Source organism: Podarcis raffonei, chromosome 18 (assembly GCF_027172205.1).
Source record: "Podarcis raffonei isolate rPodRaf1 chromosome 18, rPodRaf1.pri, whole genome shotgun sequence".
NCBI classification, from domain to species: domain Eukaryota; kingdom Metazoa; phylum Chordata; class Lepidosauria; order Squamata; family Lacertidae; genus Podarcis; species Podarcis raffonei.
In genome coordinates, this window is record NC_070619.1 from 4036130 (window position 1) to 4058119 (window position 21990).

Below are 21990 nucleotides of genomic sequence, written 5' to 3' on the forward strand. Positions count from 1 at the left end.
TAAATTGGGATTAAATAAATAAAGAAGAAAATGTATGATAAGAAAAGTTAGGAAATATGATTATGACTGTGACATGGTTTTATGAAATAATGATATTGGAAACTGCTACATATAATTACTGAGAAATTCAGATGGAAGAGATTTGAGGAAGTCAAATAATATGTTTATGAAGATGGATTTGGAGTAATTAATTAAGTGTTATTGTAGTGATGATTTGTTCTATTTTATAGTCTATATTCTTTTTTCTTTTTCTTCTTTCCCCTTTATTATTGTTAATCGTTTCTTTTGCTATGTTTATGTATGGAAAATAATAAATATTATTGTGAAAAAAGAAAGAAAAACCTTTGCTTTTCAGGGGGTGGGCTGGATAGCCCTTGTGGTCCCTTCCCGTTCTGCGATCCTGCGATTCTATGAAATAAGTGGTGGTGATAGGTCTCCCCATATTGTGACGCACGCCAAGCCCCTGATCTCTGCCTCTGCACTCCTTGGGATGAGAGACAGGGCAAGATCTTGCCTGGAATGCGAAACATGCCACCTGACGGGCTCAGGCCGGACCGGTTTGTCTAGCCTGGCAGGCTGGCGTTCCCTTTCCGAAACCTCCCTGGGAGTTCCTGGTCTCCCTGCTCTCGGCTTCATGCTTTCGCTGGCCTCTCTCTCGCCTGCCTCTCTCGCCGAGCCGGAGGGGATGGAGACCCTGCGGAGAAGCCTGTCCCGGTGGAAGAAGTACCACATCAAGGTCCACCTGGCCGACGAAGACCTCCTGCTGCCTCTGACGGTGAGGTCCACCGACACCATGATGGACCTGAGAGCCCACCTGGTGCGGGAAGGGGTGACCTCGTGGAAGAAGACCTTCTTCTACAACGCCCGGGTGATTGAGGAGCACGAGACGGTGAAGGAGGCCAAGATCCAGAACGGGTCCGTCCTCCTGCTCATCAGCGACAAGAGGTGGGTTCCCTGGGCATTGCTCCTCAGCCAAGCTTAGCCAGATGCTTAGGAAGTTTGGGTTGGTTTGGGGAGCTGTAGAGTTGGAAGGTACCCCCAAAGGTCATCCAGACCAACCCGCGGCAATGCAAGGAAATCGCAGTGGCTGTCTCTTGTAGTTCAGTGGGAGAGCCCCTGCTTTTAGGGCAGCGGTTCTCAACCTGTGGGTCCCCAGATGTTGTTGGACTACAACTCCCATCATCCCTGAGCCTTGCTAGCTAGGGGTGATGGGAGTTGTAGTTCAACAACATCTGGGGACCCACAGGTTGAGAAAGGCTGTTCCCGGTTGGAGATGAAGGTTCCCGGTTTTAACCCCCGAGTAAGACTGAGAAGCTGTACGCCGGCTCCCTCAGCCAATAAAGCGAGATGAGCGCCGCAACCCCAGAGTCGGCCACGACTGGACCTAATGGTCAGGGTTCCCTTTACCTTTACCTTAAGACTGAGAGGGACCCCTGCCCATGGCAAACCAAGCTGACGGACTATGCCGAGATGGCGAAGCCGACTGGAAAACTCAGAAACCAAGAGGACAAAAACTTGATAAAAGAATGGGAATACAGTGATACCTCGGGTTAAGTACTTAATTCGTTCTGGAGGTCCGTTCTTAACCTGAAACCGTTCTTAACCTGAAGTACCACTTAAGCTAATGGGGCCTCCTGCTGCTGCCGTGCCGCCGGAGCACGATTTCTGTTCTTATCCTGAAGCAAAGTTCTTAACCTGAAGCACTATTTCTGGGTTAGCGGAGTGTGTAACCTGAAGCGTATGTAACCCGAGGTACCACTGTAATTTATAAGTTATTCAGGAGACCGCTGTAAGGAGATGGAAACAAAAGCAGGATTTTGATTTCACTTGTAGTGTAAAAATGACCATGGATAATATGGTTGGATATAGAAACTGGAGAATGGATGAATATGCAGTAAAAAGGTAACAGGACCCTTGACCATTAGGTCCAGTCATGACCAACTCTGGGGTTGCGGCGCTCATCTCACTTTATTGGCCGAGGGAGCCGGCGTACAGCTTTTGGGTCATGTGGCCTGCAGGACTAAGCCGCTTCTGGCGAACCAGAGCAGCGCACGGAAACGCCGTTTACCTTCCTGCCGGAGCGGTACCTATTTATCTACTTGCACTTTGATGTGCTTTTGAACTGCTAGGTGGGCAGGAGCAGGGACCGAGCAACGGGAGCTCACCCCATCATTGCGGGGATTCGAACTGCCGACCTTCTGATTGGCAAGCCCTAGGCTCTGTGGTTTAACCCATAGCGCCACCCGCGTCCCTGAATATGCAGTAGTAGATGTTTAAAATGGGACTTATGGAGGGGATGGGGGGGAAGTCCTGAGATTCGGAGAATCTTTATATAGTCTTTAAAAAATAAATCTCTGTTTATTTGTACTTAGTATTTGTAAAACCAATAAAAATTATTTCATTAAAGAACGGGATCCCTGCCCGAAATGCTGGGGAGCTGCTGCCAGTCAGTGTAGCTAAGTGGAGCAAACCTTTGTATCAGGCAGTTTCCTATGCGCTCATCTCAATCGGCCCTTTTGGTTTGAATCGATGAGGACTAGAATCTTGCTTTGCATGGAAAGAAAGGACATCAGTTCAGCCATTGAGCGCCTCATTTGCATGCAGGAAATGCCAGCTTCAAGCCTCTGCCAGTCAGTGCAGGCATTGCTGAGCCCTGCATAAGGCAAATTCCTAAGTTCCTACAACTCTGGGCTTAATTCAGGGGAAACTGCAGAAATGTTGATCGAACTCGTTTTAAAAACGCAGCAAAAAGCCTGCTCTTTAGCCGGCCGTTATTGCAAGACGCCTGGTTTTGGGGGAGAGCAGAGAGCATTATTTGCAGAGCAAAGACTTACCGTAGAATCCGTCGTCTCCAAAGGTCCTCTAGTCCAACCCCGCAAGGCTGGAATCACAGGGAAAGAATCCTCAACTTTTGCTTCAAAACCTCCAGTGGAGGACAGTCCACTTTGTCTATGCCTTTATGTAGAGCCATCCCTTTGGTGCTGTCTCCTCTGCGGCTAAATAAATCAGGAGCCAAAGTCCTCTTTGCTCAAGTGAGTGCAAAGCCAACTTTGAGGGTCAGAACAAGCTTGGGGCAGAGGGCAAAGGCAGAGCAGGATTTGACCCAGTGAATGGAGGGTTATTGGAGGTGGTGGAATTCAGAATTCAAGCTGTGCTATTTTTGCATTTGCCTGTCATTTTTCCGGATACGCAAAGACTATCTATAATATAACAACAACAACAATATTCATACCCCACTCTGGGCGGCTCCCAACAGAGGACTATTCGTTTTTATTGGTTTTACAAATACCAAGTACCCATAAACAGAGATTTCTTTTTAAAAAACTATATAAAGATTCTCTGAATCTCGGGACTTCACCCCATACCCTCCATAAGTCCTGTTTTAAACATCTACTACTGCATATTGAGGGACGCGGGTGGCGCTGTGGTCTAAACCACTGAGCCTCTTGGGCTTGCCTATCAGAAGGTCGGTGGTTCGAATCCCCGCGACGGGGTGAGCTCCCGTTGCTCCGTCCCTGCTCCTGCCAACCTAGCAGTTTGAAAGCACAAAGTGCAAGTAGATAAATAGGTATCAATCCGGTGGGAAGGTAAACGGCGTTTCCGTGCGCTGCTCTGGTTTGCCCGAAGCGGCTTAGTCATTCTGGCCACATGACCCGGAAGCTGTACGCCGGCTCCCTCGGCCAGTAAAGCGAGATGAGCGCCGCAACCCCAGAATAAAACTTCAAACATGTAATAATAATAATAATATTCATACCCCGCACATCTGACTGGGTTTCCCCAGCCACTCTGGGCAGCTCCCAACAGAGGACTAAATACAGAATAAAACTCCAAACATGAAAAACTTCCCTGAACAGGGCTTCCTTCAGATGTCTTCTAAAAGTCAGATAGTTGTTTACTTCCTTGACATCTGTTGGGAGGGCGTTCCACAGGGCGGGAGCCACAACCCCAGTGATACTGCACATCACTCAGTCGGTAGAGCATGAGACTCTTTTTTTTAATAAGATATTTATTATGGTTTTAAAGATTTATATAAAATAGAAAAAACAAAAGAACAAACAGAAACAACAAAAATACATACAAAACACATACAACAACAAGTATAATTTCAAGCCCCAATATTCATAAAACTTACTTTCCCGACCTCCTCATACCTCCCCTTTCTGTATTCCAATCTCTAATTAGTTCAATTCAGCAAATCCTTCCCCTAATTTCTATATAGTTTTTGACCTTTCTTTTCTTAATTACATAATCATTACAGCTAAAAACCCCTTAATTTCAAAATCAACACCGTTCTAACATTCAGTAATTTTACAATGTTTCTTAAGATAGTCCTTAAATTTCTTCCAATCTTCTTCCGCCGTCTCTTTTCCCTGGTCTCGGATTCTGCCGGTCATTTCTGCCAGTCCCATATAATCTATTACCTTCATCTGCCATTCTTCCACGGTGGGTAGATCTGTCTTCCAATACTTTGCGATGAGTATTCTTGCTGCTGTTGTGGCATACATAAAAAAAGTTCTGTCCTTCTTTGACACCAATTGGCCGACCATACCCAGAAGAAAGGCCTCTGGTTTCTTCAGAAAGGTATATTTAAATACCTTTTTCATTTCGTTATAAATCACTTCCCAGAAAGCCTTAATCCTTGGGCATGTCCACCAAAGGTGAAAGAATGTACCTTCAGTCTCTTTACATTTCCAACACTTATTATCAGACAAGTGGTAAATTTTTGCGAGCTTGACTGGGGTCATGTACCACCTATAAATCATTTTCATAATATTTTCTTTTAAGGCATTACATGCCGTAAATTTTATACCAGTGGTCCACAACCGTTCCCAGTCCTCAAACATAATGTTATGACCAATATCTTGTGCCCACTTGATCATAGCTGATTTAACTGTTTCATCCTGTGTATTCCATTCCAACAGCAAGTTATACATTTTTGACAAGTTCTTAGTTTTGGATTCTAACAATTCTGTCTCCAATTTTGATTTTTCCACCTGGAAACCAATTTTCCTGTCTAACTTAAAAACCTCCATTATTTGATAATAATGAAGCCAGTCTCGCACTTTATCTTTCAATTTCTCATAACTCTGCAATTTCAGTATATCCCCCTCTTGCTCCAAAATTTCCCAATATTTCGGCCATTTAGACTCCATATTAAGTTTTTTCACAGCCTTTGCCTCCATTGGGGACAACCACCTAGGAGCATGAGACTCTTATGGTTGTGGGTTCAAGTCCCATGTAGGGCAATAGATTGCGGCCTTGCAAGGGGTTGGGCTAGATGACCCCGTAGGGTTCTATGATCACCGGCCTGCAGGACACCTGTGACTTTCCACATGTCGGAGGACTACAGCTCCCATCAACCCCAGCTGTTGGGGATGATGGGAATTGGAGTTCAACCAGAATCTGGAGGCCCGCAGGTTCGCCATCTCTGCTGTGTACACTGGCTGTGTGTTGCATTCGGATATGGGGGAATATTGTATGACTTTCCCTATCCGTCTTGTTTTCGAATGTTCATTTCACGCTGCAGTTCCTGCGGAATTTTGGCCGATATATCCTTTGCTCCCGCTTAAAGTGGGCTGCAACAGGCTTTCCCCAGAAGCCAGGAGCATGCTAAACATCCATTATACAGTGGTACCTCGGGTTACATACGCTTCAGGTTACAGACTCCGCTAACCCAGAAATAGTGCTTCAGGTTAAGAACTTTGCTTCAGGATGAGAACAGAAATCGTGCTTCGGCGGGGCGGCAGCAGCAGGAGGCCCCATTAGCCAAAGTGGTGCTTCAGGTTAAGAACAGTTTCAGGTTAAGAACAGACCTCCCGAACGAATTAAGTACTTAACCCGAGGTACCACTGTATTTTGCTAGATTTCCAGAAGTGGCTCAACTATAACAGGGAACTGAATAATGGGGGGAAAGAGCACTAAGCATGTGCGATGACGCATGGGTTTTCTTACATTGTGTGGAAGCCTGGATGCAATGTGGAAATTACCGTAGCAGATAGGGAAACGTAGGAGGAAAAGGAATATTCTGCCTTGTGGATGCAGCTACAGTAGCAAATCTTGGGCACACAGAGCCATGTCTCACACCCTGTCCTTGAGGATGTGAAATTGCTGTGAGCAAAACCCGGATCAAGCTCCGTTTATTGTCTTCGTAATGCACATATAAGGGACGTGGGTGGCACTGTGGGTTAAACCACAGAGCCTAGGACTTGCTAATCAGAAGGTCGCGGTTCGAATCCCCGCGATGGGGTGAGCTCCCGTTGCTCGGTCCCTGCTCCTGCCAACCTAGCAGTTCGAAAGCACGTCAAAGTGCAAGTAGATAAATAGGTACCACTCCGGCGGGAAGGTAAACGGTGTTTCCGTGCGCTGCTCTGGTTCGCCAGAAGCGGCTTAGTCATGCTGGCCACATGACCCGGAAGCTGTACGCCGGCTCCCTCGGCCAGTAAAGCGAGATGAGCGTCGCAAACCCAGAGTTGGCCACGACTGGACCTAACGGTCAGGGGTCCCTTTACCTTTACCTTACTGGCCTATGGTTCTTTCCCGCTGTTTCTGTGGCAGACTCGTGGGGCAAAGGAAGCACACATGGGCCAAGAGAGTGGGATAATGGCGACATGGTCCGATGGCATTCCTGTTGTGTCATACCATGTAGATGAAATTTAGCTTGGCATGCTGGCATATCGGCCCCCAAAGCCACAGCTGCACAACATGAAGTGCCAGCATTATAATCAGGAAAATTGCAATTTTTATGACGTGAACCGCCCTGAGATCTATGGGTATAGGGCGGTATACAAATTCAATCAAAAAACAATGGGAGAATGACATAGGCTATGAGATTAACCCCACTCAATGGACCAGAATGTGGTCTAAACCCCCCTTTAAATCCATATCAATGAAAAGAAAAGAACTCACTCTGAAACTCCACTACAGGTGGTACCTAACACCAAGAAAACTAGTGCTAATATGCCCAGGAACCTCACCAAAATACTGGAGAGGGTGCACCTCTACAGGCACATACCTCCACATGTGGTGGGAGTGCCCCAAAATCCAACTATTCTGGACAACAGCCACATGAGAAATATGTAAAATAACTACGCAAGTATTAGACATCACCCCAGAATTGGCCCTACTAAACATCTTCCAAGACAATAATGCCCATTTACACCACAAAGCACTCATTACCCACCTACTTTCAGCAGCCAGAAGCATCATAGCCAGACACTGGAGAGACCTGTCAGGAGTAAGCATGGACCAGTGGTACCACATAGTATGGGAAACAGCCCTACTAGAAAAATTAACCAATAAACTGAAACTGACATGGGGACAAACAGAAGAAGACGCCTTCACCCCAGTATGACTCCCCTTTATCACATACACAGCCCAACAAGACAATGACAAGAATCCACCAACAGCATACAAATCAATATGGCGAACCTGATCCAAAACACCTAACCCTGCTTACCTAAACCTAACCCTGCTTACCTTCGGAGTAAGCACCATCAAAAATTGTCACCAGGTCTTACTTCTGAGTAGATGCGGTTAGGATTGCAGGGTCACCTATGACTTGGGAGGGGGAGTTCTGCCATGTGTTGGGTATGTCCTCTTAAGCTACAGTTCCTATTGTCCGCCACCGCTGGTCATGTTGGCTGAGCCTGATAGGACTGGGAGGCCGGCAACATCTGAAGGGCAACCAGTGACCCATTCTTGGGGCAGGCGGTACTACAGAGGTAACCGGACCACGATTTGCCATGTTATAAGGCAGCTTCCCGTGTTTCTGTTTAAATCAGCCCCTGATCCGGAACCTTGAGGACTAGTATCTCTCTTTCTATTTTTAGGGGAAAGGCCATAGATGAATGGTAGGACATCTGCCTTGTACTCAGAAGGTCCCAGGTTCAAGCCCTGCCATCTCCAGGTAAGCCAGTTGGTTAGAGCGTGCTGCCAATGAACGCCAAGGTTGCAGGTTCGATACCTGCTTGGGACAGCTGCATTGCAGGGGGATTGGGCTATATATATGAGAAACAGGGGGGGGGCTAGTCCTGCCCTTTGCTACTACCCAATTAACCTCCGTCTCCAAGGGCTGCCACAGTCATATCTCCAGGGGCAAGCTGAGGCTCTCCAAATGTCCCTATTTTCCAGGGACGGTCCGGGAATAACAGAAGCTACCTAGGTTTCTGATTTGATCCCGGACTGCCCTGCTTATCCTCAACAGGACACCCCTATTTTCAATGGGGAAATGTCGGAGGGGGTGGGAATGTGTGCCCTAGGTGTTCATCAGAGAAATGTTGGAGGGCATGCAAGCTCATGGGCTATCTATGCCATAGGATGGCACAGAGGCAAACCCTGGAGGTGAAGATCAATTAGGAGAGGGGGGCAGAAGAAGGAAGACCCCCACCCCCGAGTGTCTACGTGAGAATTTGCACACCGCTTCTGCCAGGCTGAAGCTTTCAAGCTGCATCAACAGTCATTGTTGTTGCTTATTTTTCTTTTTACCACCAGAGGCTCCTTCACCTGCTTGAAAATTCAGGCCCTCCACCTGCCACGAAAACCTGGAGGCTTCAGGGCAGACCTGGAGGTCTAACCCAGGCATAGGCAAACACCTCCAGGTGTTTTGGGACTACAACTCCCATCACCCCTACCTAACAGGACCAGTGGTCAGGGATGATGGGAACTGTAGTCCCCAAACAGCTGGAGGGCCATGTTTGGCCATGCCTGGCACTAGATGATCTTCCCAACTCTACAGTTCTAAGATTCTGTGATTCCTGGGCGAGAGGGACCGGTGGTCTGGTCAGGGGTATAAGGCAGCTTCTTATATTCCTACTCCACTGCCCCAGCCATTTACAGGCCTTGTTGTCCTTCAGAGTTTAGCTCCTTCCAGATCTCAAGAAGTTACTGATAGGATATTCCGTTCCACCTTAAGGAACAGGCATGATTGTTGTGTGTCACGTGCCTGTTTACACTCCAGCACAGCTTGCTGGGAACTTCCGTTTGGGTACAGTTTTTGCTTTTGCCGTTTTGCTTTGGACACGAAGGAGGTCAGACATGTTTCCTTTTGTCCTGCTGTACGCTGAATAAGCAAGGGACACGGGTGGCGCTGTGGGTTAAACCACAGAGCCTAGGACTTGCCAATCAGAAGGTCGGCAGTTCGAATCTCCGCAACAGGGTGAGCTCCTGTTGCTCGGTCCCTGTTCCTGCCAACCTAGCAGTTCAAAAGCACGTCAAAGTGCAAGTAGATAAATAGGTACCACTCCGGCGGGAAGGTAAACGGCGTTTCCGTGCGCTGCTCTGGTTCGCCAGAAGCGGCTTAGTCATGCTGGCCACATGACCCGGAAGCTGTACGCCGGCTCCCTCGGCCAATAAAACGAGATAAGCACCGCAACCCCAGAGTCGACCACGACTGGACCTAATGGTCAAGGGTCCCTTTACCTTTACTACGCTGAATAAACTGCTTGCAAATATGCTCACACAGCCTTTCCTGCCCCTTCCGTTTGTGCAGCGTTTACTCTGCTGAGTAGCGTGCCCCAACTTCTGAAGCTCAGGGCGCAGATTCATGCTGCACCAAGGACTGGAGTTTGCCCGGCACACCAGCTGGGGGCCTGTCAGTTGCCCCCGTTTCCTTAGTTGCTTGCCAACAGTTACATGTCTACCTGGTGGGTGGATTCTGCCTCTCATGTGAATGCTGGTTAATAGGTGTGCACAAGTGGAACACAGAAGGAAAACTGCCAAACGCATTTGCAGAGCTAAGCAGGGCCCAGCATGGATTGAAATGGGGGGGGGGAGGATCTGCATGGACTAGATGACTCATGGGGTCCCTTTCCAACTGTGCTGGGCCAGGGGGTAACCCATGCAACGCAGCCCAGGACCGGTCCAGAATCCAAACGTTCCTCTAGGAGTCAGTCCGACAGGGTCAAGGCAGGACGCGAGGCAGGAAACCAGGCAAGGACAGGTACAGGATCTCAGGCAGAATCTGGCATACAGCAATGTTGCTCCCGCAACCTGGGACAGGGTCCAACAGCCTTTTATCTTTGTCGGGGTAACGGCCGGTCCTGATCCCCCGGTGACTCACCTCCCTGTTTTGCCCGAAGGCGAGCACTCCTCCTGCAAGTCTCTCCTTCTCTCAGATATTAGTCTCTGCAGCTTGGGAGACGTCGGTGGGTTACTAGACCCAGGGGCCGCCTCAGCCTCCCCTGACCCAACCGGTAGTGGAGCAGCTGTAAGTGATGGCCCGGCTGGAGGCAGCGAGGTCATCCCCGCATCTGGAGCCAGGGCAGGCTCAGGCCCCTGACTCGGCCTAGCTGGTGCTTCTTGCAGGGGAACCTGTGCAGACTGGGACTCTTCAGGATCAGGCCCCAGACTTGGTTCAGATGATGCCTGGGGCAAAGGATCCGGTGCGGACTGAGTCTCCTCTGGTTCCGAGTCCGAGCCCAAGTCCCAGGCCATCACACCAAGTCAACAATTCTACGATTCTATGGATTCCTGGCCACCACAGGAAGGAAGAACATTCTTGCACCCTGGTCCTGCTTGCAGTTGGCTGGCCGCTATGGGAGGAGGACTGGAATTACAGAATTCTACACTTGGAAGGAACCCCAGGGGCCATCTAGTCCAACCCCCTGCAATGCAGGAATCTCAACATGTGGTCCCCCATCCCGTGGAGCCCAACCCCCTGCCATGATGACCCCCCTTTGGGCTCTTCTTGTGCCCAATCTTCCTTTAAAAAAAGCAACGTAAGAAGGAGCTCTGGTGGATCAGACCAAAGGCCGCTCCAATCCGCCTCCTCGCTTCTACAGCGGCCAACCAGATCCATCGGCAAACACTGCCAGCAAAGTGATGTGCATAGTTTTAATCCTATGGATGTTTCATGGTATTGCAAGGGTTGGTTTTCCTATGTTTTCATAGAATTGTAGCGTCGGAAGGAACCTTTTGCCCGATGTGGGTCTCGAACCCACAACCCTGAGATTGATAGTTTTGTGCTCTATCTATTTAGAAGCTGCATTGGGTCCCATCAGGGAAAAAGACAGGGTATAAATAGTCATATCTACTGCTGCTACTACTACTTGTTTAGTCGTTTAATCGTGTCCGACTCTGCGTGACCCCCTGGACCAGAGCACGCCAGGCACTTCTGTCCTCCACTGCCTCCCGCAGTTTGGTCAAACTCATGCTGGTAGCTTCGAGAACACTGTCCCACCATCTCATCCTCTGTTGTCCCCTTCTCCTTGTGCCCTCCATCTTTCCCAACACCAGGGTCTTTTCCAGGGAGTCTTCTCTTCTCATGAGGTGGCCAAAGTCTTGGAGCCTCAGCTTCATGATCTGTCCTTCCAGTGAGCACTCAGGGCTGATTTCCTTCAGAATGGAGAGGTTTGATCTTCTTGCAGTCCATGGGACTCTCAAGAGTCTCCTCCAGCACCAGAATTCAAAAGTATCCATTCTTAGGCGATCAGCCTTCTTTATGGTCCAGCTCTCACTTCCATACATCACTACTGGGAAAACCAGAGCTTTTACTATACGGACCTTTGTTGGCAAAGTGATGTCTCTGCTTTTCAAGCTGCTGTCTAGGTTTGTCATTGACTACTACTATTACTATTTAAAACAATATATTAATATAATACATAATATATCATAATAATAATCTTTGCTCAGTCCCCTTCATGGATCTTTGAGTGTGATCACTGGGCAGGCATCTGGATAAACAATAATTATGGTTGCCGGTCATGTGCTGCACCTCTCCTGAGTCAGGACTCAGACACGTTGTGTACAGAAGCAAAGCCTGTTTTTCCAGGGTGACCTGTTTCCCCTTTGTGCCTTCGGTGGATCTTGTCACTGCTAATCTTCCTTTTTTGAGAAAGAGCAAGACCAACAGACTGGCAGGTGTGCTTTGGCAATGGCTTATTTGCTTTTGCTGCAAATATATCCATATTCCTTTTTTCCTCCATGTTATGTACTGAGTTGAATAGGATCCAAAATGCAGCAGTCTGATTGGTCCTAGAACAATGCAGCAGTATGATTGGTCTGCAGGAGCCACCCAATCCAGCTCCAGATGGAAGTGAATCCACAATCTGATTGGCCTACAGGAGAATTCCGGAATTAGCCAATCACGTGCAGCCCATTGTGTAAATAATGTATATAAAGCACTCCAAGTGGCTCAAAGTGGCCTGCATTGTTCTCTATTGTAATACCAAACTTACTGTATGCACGTGAAACATGGACCACTTATAAACGCCATCTCCAGCTCCTCAGAAGATTCCATCAACGGTGCCTCCGAAAAAATTTACATATCATTTGGGAAGACAGGCGAACTAATGCCCGTGTACTGGAAGAAGCAAAGATCACCAGTGTCAAAGCGATGATTCTTCAACATCAACTTCGTTGGACTGGTCATGTTGTGCGGATGCCTGATGATTATCTTCCAAAGCAACTCCTCTATTCCGAACTTTAAAATGGAAAGCGTGATGCTGGTGGTCTACAAAAGAGGCTTAAAGGCTCTCTCCAGGCAAATATTTAAAAATGTAGTATAAACACCGACAACTGGGAAACACTGGCCTGCGAGTGCTCCAGATGGAGAACCTTTACCAAAGGTGTCGTGGGCTTTGAAGACACTCGAACTCAGGACGCAAGGGAGAAACGTGCTAAGAGGAAGGCACGCTTGGCAAACCCTCACTGTGACCAACTCCCGCCCGGAAACCTATGTTCCCACTGTGGAAGGACGTGTGGATCCAGAATTGGACTCACTGTTAAGACTGTGTTCATGGAAGACAATCTTCCTTGGCTACGAGGGATCACCAAAGAAAAAGATAAAGAAGCACTGTTCTCCCTCTCCTCATTTCACAGAATCATATAATGCAGGAATCCTGCCCACAGCTGCTCCGGGGTGGGTTCGAACCTCCAACCTTCTGATCCTAACCACCGCCTCCATCCAAGTGGACGGGATGCAGACCAGAGAAACACTGAAGGCGTTGAGGTGTTGGGGGAAGAAGGGGGCCAGAGAGGAGCAGGCAGTGCTTGCCTTGTCTCCTGCGCTTAGTGGTCCTCTCCTTGGGGTCCATAATAATAATAATAATAATAATAATAATAATAATAATAATAATAATAATATTTAAAAAATTATACCCCGCCCTTCCCGGTTCAGAAACCGGGCTCAGGGTGGCTAACAACAAATTTAAAATACTTAATTGTAAAAGCAGAATAAAAGATAGTATAAAAAACATGAATAACAATAAAATTCAAAATTCAGAAATCAATTTAGGGGAAATAAGCATTAGATAATCCCCAGGGCTAGCTGGCTGAATTGGTCCTACTTGGGCCAGCGAGGAGGCCAGGGGAGAATTAGCTGTGGGGTCTCAGAGCAGGTGATCTTCATAAAAGGGGAGGGGGAGGGAAGAGAAAGGAAATAAAAGATCAGGCTGAATTCAAATTAAAGGCCAGGTAGAATAGCTCTGTTCTACAAAGGTCCATAAAGCTATGGTTTTCCCAGTAGTGATGTACGGAAGTGAGAGCTGGACCATAAAGAAGGCTGATCACCGAAGAATGGATGCTTTTGAATTCTGGTGCTGGAGGAAACTCCTGAGAGTCCCATGGACTGCAAGAAGATCAAACCTCTCCATTCTGAAGGAAATCAGCCCTGAGTGCTCACTGGAAGGACAGATCCTGAAGCTGAGGCTCCAAGACTTTGGCCACCTCAGGAGAAGAGAAGACTCCCTGTTAAAGACCTTGATGTTGGGAAAGATGGAGGGCACAAGGAGAAGGGGACGACAGAGGACGAGATGGTGGGACAGTGTTCTCGAAGCTACGAGCATGAGTTTGACCAAACTGCGGGAGGCAGTGGAAGACAGGAGTGCCTGGCGTGCTCTGGTCCAGGGGGTCACAAAGAGTCGGATACGACTAAACAACTAAACAACAACACAGGCCCTGTGAAAGGAAGTTAAATTCTGCAGGGTCCTGGTCTCGGTCGGAGCCATCACTGAGAAGTCCCTGGCCCTGGTGGAGGATAGTCTGACTTCCTTAGGGCCCGGGACCTCTAAACTATGATTATTCATGGACCTTAAGGTCCTCTGCGGGGCAGACCAGGAGAGGCGGTCCCGTAGATACGAGGGCCCTATCTGCCACTCCTCCTGGTTGCCCCCAGTCTGCCGCCTGAGGCAACTGCCACACTGTCCCCCGTGAGCGGGCTGATACTGTCCGGTACCACCACCTTGACGGGACGCCGGCAGCTAATCAGCTGCCAGTGGTCCCTGGCGAGCAGTTAGCCAAGCTGCTGTGTTTGGCAGCTCCTGGTTCGGCCTCGAGGGGGCAGCCCTGCGTGCCCCACATTTGAGGAACTGAGAAAGACCCCCTACACACGCAAAGGTAAAGGTAAAGGGACCCCTGACCATTAGGTCCAGTCGTGACCGACTCTGGGGTTGTGGCGCTCATCTCGCTTTATTGACTGAGGGAACCGGCGTACAGCTTCCGGGTCATGTGGCCAGCAGGACTAAACCGCTTCTGGCAAAGCAGAGCAGTGCACGGAAACGCCGTTTACCTTCCCGCCAGAGCGGTACCTATTTATCTACTTGCACTTTGACGTGCTATCGAACTGCTAGGTTGGCAGGAGCAGGGACCAAGCAACAGGAGCTCACCCCATCGCGGGGATTCGAACCACTGACCTTCTGATCGGCAAGTCCTAAGCTATGTGGTTTAACCCACAGTGCCACCCACATACCTACACACGCAAAAGAGGTGTGTTAATTGCAGATGCCACAATGCTTTCCTTTGCAGAGTTGGTGACCTGTATGTCATAGCCATGAATATTGATGGAAACATCCGGGGCACGGGACTGTGTCCTGGTGGTTTTCCACCCGACGCAAAAGAAAACAGCATAAAAGACCCTGTTTTTCTTCCTGCCCCCTTTTCCTAATGCGCCGGCAGATAATTGGCAGTGTTCGGGAGAAGGAGTCAGCCTCTCCTCCATGTTGGCATCCTTGGGGGGTTGATAATGTTGGCCATAAAAATTCACTTAAGACTCAGCCTCGCAGATTTGGGGGTGGTAGCGATGCTTATGGCCCTGGCTAATATGCAAAATTTATTTATCTGTATGCTTTCTGAGCAAACTGCTTGCTGTGTGTGTGTGTGTGTGTTTTGCTGGCGGAAAGAGGTCACCTCGGTGCGATTCCAGAAGGGGCAGCGGAGCAAACTCTGCTTTTTAATCAGGAGGGTTGACTTTCCCCCCTGCAAGAACATGTCCGGATTATAACTTGCGTTTGCACAAGACCTTTGCGGGGGAGGTTGTCGGTTGTGATCCTTGCGACGACACCGCGAGGTGGGTCGGTTGCTATTGATTATCTGCTTGCGTGACCCGTTGCGGGGTCGCTGCAACCCCCGCAGCTCCCTGGCCTCCATGGGGAAACAAATTTAGGGGTTTGCAACACAAGACACAATGTGCATTTAAAACGTACAACTGTCCGCAGAGCTTTCACAATTGAATGGCACCTGCCAAACGATGAGCTTGCCTGTACATCTTTCCATGGCTCCCCTGACCCCTGACAACATTCCACACCTCGCCCTTCCCTCCCTCCCTGTCGTTGGAATGTTTGTGAACATTCTGTGACATCACAGCATGTCAGTCAATAGCTGGGGCGGAGAAGGATTCTCCCATAGGGCAGCTGCTAGGTATTTATTTATTTTTAATCTTTCAGCCAAGGCAATAGTATGGAGGTTCTTCACAGCTGGGGAATCATACCCATGCAGATTTATTTAAATTTATTTATTTATTTTAGCTGGAAAGACTATCTTATTTATATATATATTTATTAATTTTTTAACCTATCATTTTCAGCAATCATTTAACACAATTTCATATTTTATACAATTTTTTTGACTTCTATCAATCACATCTGACATTTTCTCAATCTTTTTCACTTAATTTACATTTCTTAATTTCACTATTACTTTTAATTATCTTAACTAATCACTCTCTTCATAATCTTCCTTGCGATATTTCATATTTTCCTCCTGACAAAACTTCTTGTAATCCTACTAGCGTAATCTGTTAATTACAATTGCTTTTCAGGTAGTTCACATATTTATTCCAGTCCTCTGAGAATCTCTGGTCCTCCTTCCTGTCATCTTATCTAATTCTGCATAGTCCATTAATTTCATCTGCCATTTTTCTTCCGTCAGTAATTCTTGTTTCCATTTCTGGGAGAATAAAGATTTACTTAAATTTTTTAATTCCGTTATTTGTGTTATTTTCCTCACTGGGGAGATAAATATGAGGCGGTGGCAATTTCTCTCTGTTGGGACAGGTCTGATCTGACCGCCCTCCCCTCTTGGCAGTCACTGACTTGATTGACGTTTGCATGCAGCCTGACAATTCTCTCCCTTTCTTTTTAAAAAACGACGCAGGTGATGCTTGCTTTGAGAGGCTGAGGAACTGCCTGGCATGGCGCCATCATTCAGAAGGACGTTGTTGTTTTTCTTCTCTCTCACATGAGCAAATCACAGCGGCTAGCAGATATCCAAAGGTAAGCTGTGGAAAGAGAGCACAAACAGGTACACCGTCCCAAACCCAGACGGAAAGCTTTCCTGAGCTCCTGATACGCATTTCCCCTCCCCCTTGCCGGCATTCCTGATGTTTTCCCAATTCATCCCTGCAATTTTGCTAATCGCCAGCATCCTGTGAGCAACACTTCCTCTGGAGCTGTTGGAATGTTCTTCAGCATTTTGTGACATCCCTCCGGACCAACAGATGATTCTCCCAGAGCTATTTGAGTGTTCGTAAACATTCTGTGACACCATGCTTGGCCCCAAAGCTGAGGATGCGGATGCTGACCCAAGACAGGATATTATTGTTATTTTAACTTCTTGAAAGCATCTTTCTAAATGATCGCCATCTGCACACCTGCTTGGCCACACCTGGGCTCATCGCCTCTCACGTTTTTAACCCTGTATGTGCTCACTAGCTCGAATCGGACATGCTGGATCAAACCAGTGGCCCAGCCACTCTGGGCGGTTTCCAACCAAATATTAAAATACAGTGGTACCTCGGGTTACATATGCTTCAGGTTACATACGCTTCAGGTTACAGACTCCGCTAACCCAGAAATAGTGCTTCAGGTTAAGAACTTTGCTTCAGGATAAGAACAGAAATCGTGCTCCGGCGGTGCGGCAGCAGCAGGAGGCCCCATTAGCTAAAGTGGTGCTTCAGGTTAAGAACAGTTTCAGGTTAAGAACGGACCTCCGGAACGAATTAAGTACTTAGCCCGAGGTACCACTGTATCCTGTTCTCACAGTGGACAGACAGAGCTTAGGGCATGGATAGGCAAACTAAGGCCCAGGGCCCGGATCCGGCCCAATGGCCTTCTAAATCCGGCCCACAGACGGATTTTCAGCATGTTTTTACATGAGTAGAATGTGTCCTTTTATTTAAAATGCACCTCTGGATTATTTGTGGGGCATAGAAATTCGTTCATTTTTTCTCCAAAATCTAGTCCGGCCCCCCACAAGGTCTGTGGGACAGTGGACCGGCCCCCTGCTGAAAAAGTTTGCTGACCCCTGGCTTAGAGATCCAAATAGACTGCCTCTGGACTGGGAGGTTCCATAAGAATGTAAGCAATGGCTCGTAGCCATTGGCAGGGGCCGGGGGTTGGACTAGATGGTCCTTGGGGTCCCTTCTAGCTCTGCCGTTCTATGATTCTGCGACAAATCCGTCCTCCTCCTTCCTTGAATTGGTCCAATTCTCTTCAGGAGCCACCTAAGTTGGCCGTCGTCCTTGCCTCCTGCGGGAGGAAGTTCTGGGATGGGTGGTCTTGTGGTAAAGTTAAAGCTTACTGGGAAATGATATATAATGAATTGAAAAAGATGTTTAAAATAATGTTTGTAAACACACACACACACACCCAGAAGCTTTTCTTTTGGGAATTATAGGGACAGAACTACCGTATTTTTCGCCCTATAGGACGTACTTTTCCCCCTCCCAAAATGAAGGGGAAATCTGTGTGCGTCCTATGGGGCGAATGCAGGCTTTCGCTGAAGCTTGGAGAGCGAGAGGGGTCGGTGCGCACTGACCCCTCTCGCTCTCCAGGCTTCAGGAAGCTATCTGCAAGCCTTGGGAGTCCGGCGGGAGTTCCCGCAAGGTTCCCTAGGCTGCGGATAGCAGCCTGCTGCCCAGAGCGTGGGGCGTGCTGAAGCAGAGCGCCCCGCGCTTCGGGCAGATATCCTTTTCTCCTCTAAAAACTATGGTAGGTGCATTTTTAAAAGCTCAGGCTTCCCCCGCAGCTGGGGGCGGGAAATAATTTCCCCCCCTTTATTTCCTCCCAAAAAACTAGGTGCGTCCTATGGGCCGGTGCGTCTTATAGGGCGAAAAATACGGTACCTACAATGTACAGAAACTTATTCATGTACAGTAATACCTCCGTGAACATCTGCCTTGTCTAGCGTCCATTCCGGCGAACGTCTGCTGCAAACCCGGAAGTACAGGATTGCGTTATTTCCGGGTTTGCCGCTCATGCATGTGCAGAAGCGCTAAATTGCACTTTGCACATGCATAGAAGCGCAAACCGCTTTTTGGCTAGTGGCCCAGGGCTCCGGAATGGATCTCGGCTGCAAAACAGGGTATGATTGTATGCGGCTACAGCGGCAAGAATGTTACTCACCCCAAAATGGAAAGGAGCCCCAGCAAAGGAAGAATGGATGCAAAAACTTATGGAATATGCAGAAATTACGAAACTTACCGGAAGAATAAGAAATCAAGATAAACTTTTTTAAAAAATGGAAATGGCTTATTGAATATTTACAGATAAAGTGTAAACAGATAAGAACATTGGCAAGATTATTGTAATAACCTGCAGTTTGAGAAGCGTATATATTTAAAGCAGATGCATAAATGACCAAATTAAGTCAATTTGGATATGCAGAAGATATTAAAAATAAATTTAAGGGGCCGTAGAAAAAGGGGGAAGGAAGTGAAGTTTTGAAATGTTAAAATGATAGCGAAATTAGTGAAATGTATAAACTTGATCACAGGTGGCGTTGTGGGTTAAACCACAGAGCCCAGGACTTGCCGATCAGGTCGGCGGTTCGAATCCCCGCGACGGGGTGAGCTCCCGTTGCTCGGTCCCTGCTCCTGCCAACCTAGCAGTTCGAAAGCACGTCAAAGTGCAAGTAGATAAATAGGTACCGCTCTGGTGGGAAGGTAAACGGCGTTTCCGTGCGCTGCTCTGGTTCGCCAGAAGCGGCTTAGTCCTGCTGGCCACATGACCCGGAAGCTGTACGCCGGCTCCCTCGGCCAATAAAGCGAGATGAGCACCGCGACCCCAGAGTCGGCCACGACTGGACCTAATGGTCAGGGGTCCCTTTACCTTTATAAACTTGATAGGCATAAACAATATATATTTTTTTTTGGTTAAAAAAAGGGAGAGGGAGTTCTGCAGTTTGACTAGGTGCTGCTTTGAAGAAGTCCTGTCTTTTATCAGTTCTAAATCTTCCCCTCTGTGTTCCCTGTCGCTCCTTGCTAAATTGCAGGTCTCCAAGCGAGGAAGAGGAGGGGAAGAAAGATGGATCCGGAGAGGAACGGAGGCGTTGGCAGAACCAGAAAACGGCGCTTCAGATCCATGACTCTTGGGCATTTTGAGTTGGTGACCTGAGAGAGAGAGAAAGAGAGAGTTTCTGCCTTCAGTCACTCCCTCATGGCGCCTCCGCGCTGGGTGATACTTCAGACAGGTTTAGACATGACAGCCTAGCCTAGTTGTCTGCCGGAAAGGCGAGAGGGGTGGGGTGGCAGCGGCGGAGGCGGCAGAGGGTTTCAGTCACCCACGCTGGGAGAGCAGAGGTCAACTTCCTTGGGGAGAGGCTGTGCGGCTCAGTGGTTAGAGCACACACAGAGCCTAGATTCCTGCCTTGCAGGGGGGTTGGACCAAGGTGACCCTCAGGATCCCTCCCAATTCTGCAATTCGATACCCAGGCAGCGCCGGGAAAACCTCCCTGCCGGCTGCCAGTCAGTGCTGGAGCCCAGTGGTGGGCGGGGGCAGAAGGAAAAAGGGGGCGGAGCAATGCTTGCATTGCACAGGAAGTTCTTACGCCCAAATTCTGCCCTCTCAGACCAGGTGAGCGAGAGGCAGGGTCAGATTTGAGGGCCACACCCTGCCTGGCCAGGCAAAAACACGCGAGGAGGGTGTGAAGCAAAGGCAGTGAGGAGTGTGGCCTGGGGAATGTTCCGAGGGCCAGGCGGGGAGGTCCAGAGGGCCACATGTATTCCTTTTTAAAAAATTTATATAAATCTTTATTGATTTTGCAACGTATCATTTTCAACAATCATTAAACATATTTTCATATCTTATACCATTATTTTCTTGACTTCCATCAATCACCTCTGAAAATTTTCCAATCTGTTCACTTAATATACATTTCTTACTTCCACTGTTACATTTAAATCTCTTAACCAATATCTCTATTCTTTCTCTACTTAGCAATATTTCATGTATTTCTCCTTACAAAACTTCTTGTAGTCCGACTGGCATAGTTTGTTGATGACAGTTGCTCTTCAAATAGTTCGTATATTTCTTCCAATCTTCTGCGAATCTCTGGTCCCGCAGGTTTCGAATCCTTCCTGTCATTTTATCTAATTACACTAGTAGGATTACAAGAAGTTTTGTAAGGAGAAATATATGAAATATTGCAAAGAAGAGAAAGAAGAGATATATTAGTTACGAGATTTGAATGTAATAGTGAAAGTAAGAAACGTAAATTAAGTGAAAAGATTGGAAAATTTTCAGATGTGATTGATGGAAGTAAAAAAAAATTGTATAAGTTATAAAAGTATGTTTAATAATTGTTGAAAATGATATGTTAAAACACACACACACACACACATTTATATACTAGCGCTGCTAGCGCTAAACCAGTCAGTCTCTGGGCCAGTTGGTGCGCACTGCCCTCCCTGGACCAGTGACCTCAATCTGCAAAAAACATCTTCCTATGTTCCTGTAAGGGACGCGGGTGGCGCTGTGGGTAAAAGCCTCAGCGCCTAGGGCTTGCCGATCGAAAGGTCGGCGGTTTGAATCCCCGTGGCGGGGTGCGCTCCCGCTGCTCGGTCCCAGCGCCTGCCAACCTAGCAGTTCGAAAGCACCCCCGGGTGCAAGTAGATAAATAGGGACCGCTTTCTAGCGGGAAGGTAAATGGCGTTCCGTGTGCTGCGCTGGCTCGCCAGATGCAGCTTTGTCACACTGGCCACGTGACCCGGAAGTGTCTTCGGACAGCGCTGGCCCCCGGCCTCTTGAGTGAGATGGACGCACAACCCCAGAGTCTGTCAAGACTGGCCCGTACGGGCAGGGGTACCTTTACCTTTTACCTTTATGTTCCTGTATCTCGAAGGGGGAGATTTTGCTCAGAGACAGAGGTCCAATCCCTGGCTTCTCTGCTTTAAAAGGGTAACCCAGGCAGAGGCAAACTCGGCCCTCCAGATGTTTTGGGGACTACAACTCCCATCATCCCTGACCACTGGTCCTGCTAGCTAGGGATGATGGGAGTTGTAGTCCCAAAACATCTGGAAGGGCCGAGTTTGCCTCTGCCTGGGGTAACCCAAGCAGATCAGGTGCAAAAAGAGCTTTATATGCTCTCTGCCTTGCTTGGGGTGGGTGAGGCTTCTCTGGGAGGGCGGGGTGTGTGTGTGTTTCTCCCTCCAACCCACCCCTGCCTGGCATGGGGGGGGGCACTGGGCACGCACAATTTCCGTACGAGATGCAACCATGCTGTGCTACTTGGGGCAACACCCCAAGCAGGAAGCAGGCAGAGAAGGGGAAGGGGACAAAGCAGGTGCAAATCCAGAACCAGATAGCGCGCCACACGCTGCAACATTTCGTTGCAGATCCCGTTTGTGCAATCGTAATTTTGTATGGTGTTTATTATTATTAATATGGACTGTTTTAAGGCCCCCCCATGTCTATCATCTCAGGAATATCCAGAGCAGTATTAAAATTGTTCCCAAACTGAAATTTTGGGAACAGGGTGCGGTAATAAGATGTGTTTGAGGTG

At 48.2% G+C, this 21990-nt stretch overlaps 1 protein-coding gene across 1 annotated transcript; it reads left to right on the top strand.

Annotated features, from left to right (window-relative positions):
• Positions 1-616: 616 nt before the first annotated feature.
• On the top strand, positions 617-19720 carry TINCR (TINCR ubiquitin domain containing). Its single transcript, XM_053372424.1, has 4 exons — positions 617-945; positions 7830-7906; positions 16366-16484; positions 19483-19720. The coding sequence occupies exons 1-2, from the start codon at positions 635-637 to the stop codon at positions 7852-7854; spliced, it is 336 nt and encodes a 111-aa protein (XP_053228399.1). The 5' UTR covers positions 617-634; the 3' UTR covers positions 7855-7906; positions 16366-16484; positions 19483-19720.
• The last annotated feature ends 2270 nt before the right edge of the window (positions 19721-21990 follow it).

Bases quoted from the DNA above. Each gene is read 5' to 3' on its own strand.
- TINCR (XM_053372424.1), top strand. From the start codon at position 635: ATGCTTTCGCTGGCCTCTCTCTCGCCTGCCTCTCTCGCCGAGCCGGAG. The intron at 946-7,829 runs GTGGGTTCCCTG...TTCTATTTTTAG, and splicing joins CTGCTCATCAGCGACAAGAG to GGGAAAGGCCATAGATGAAT.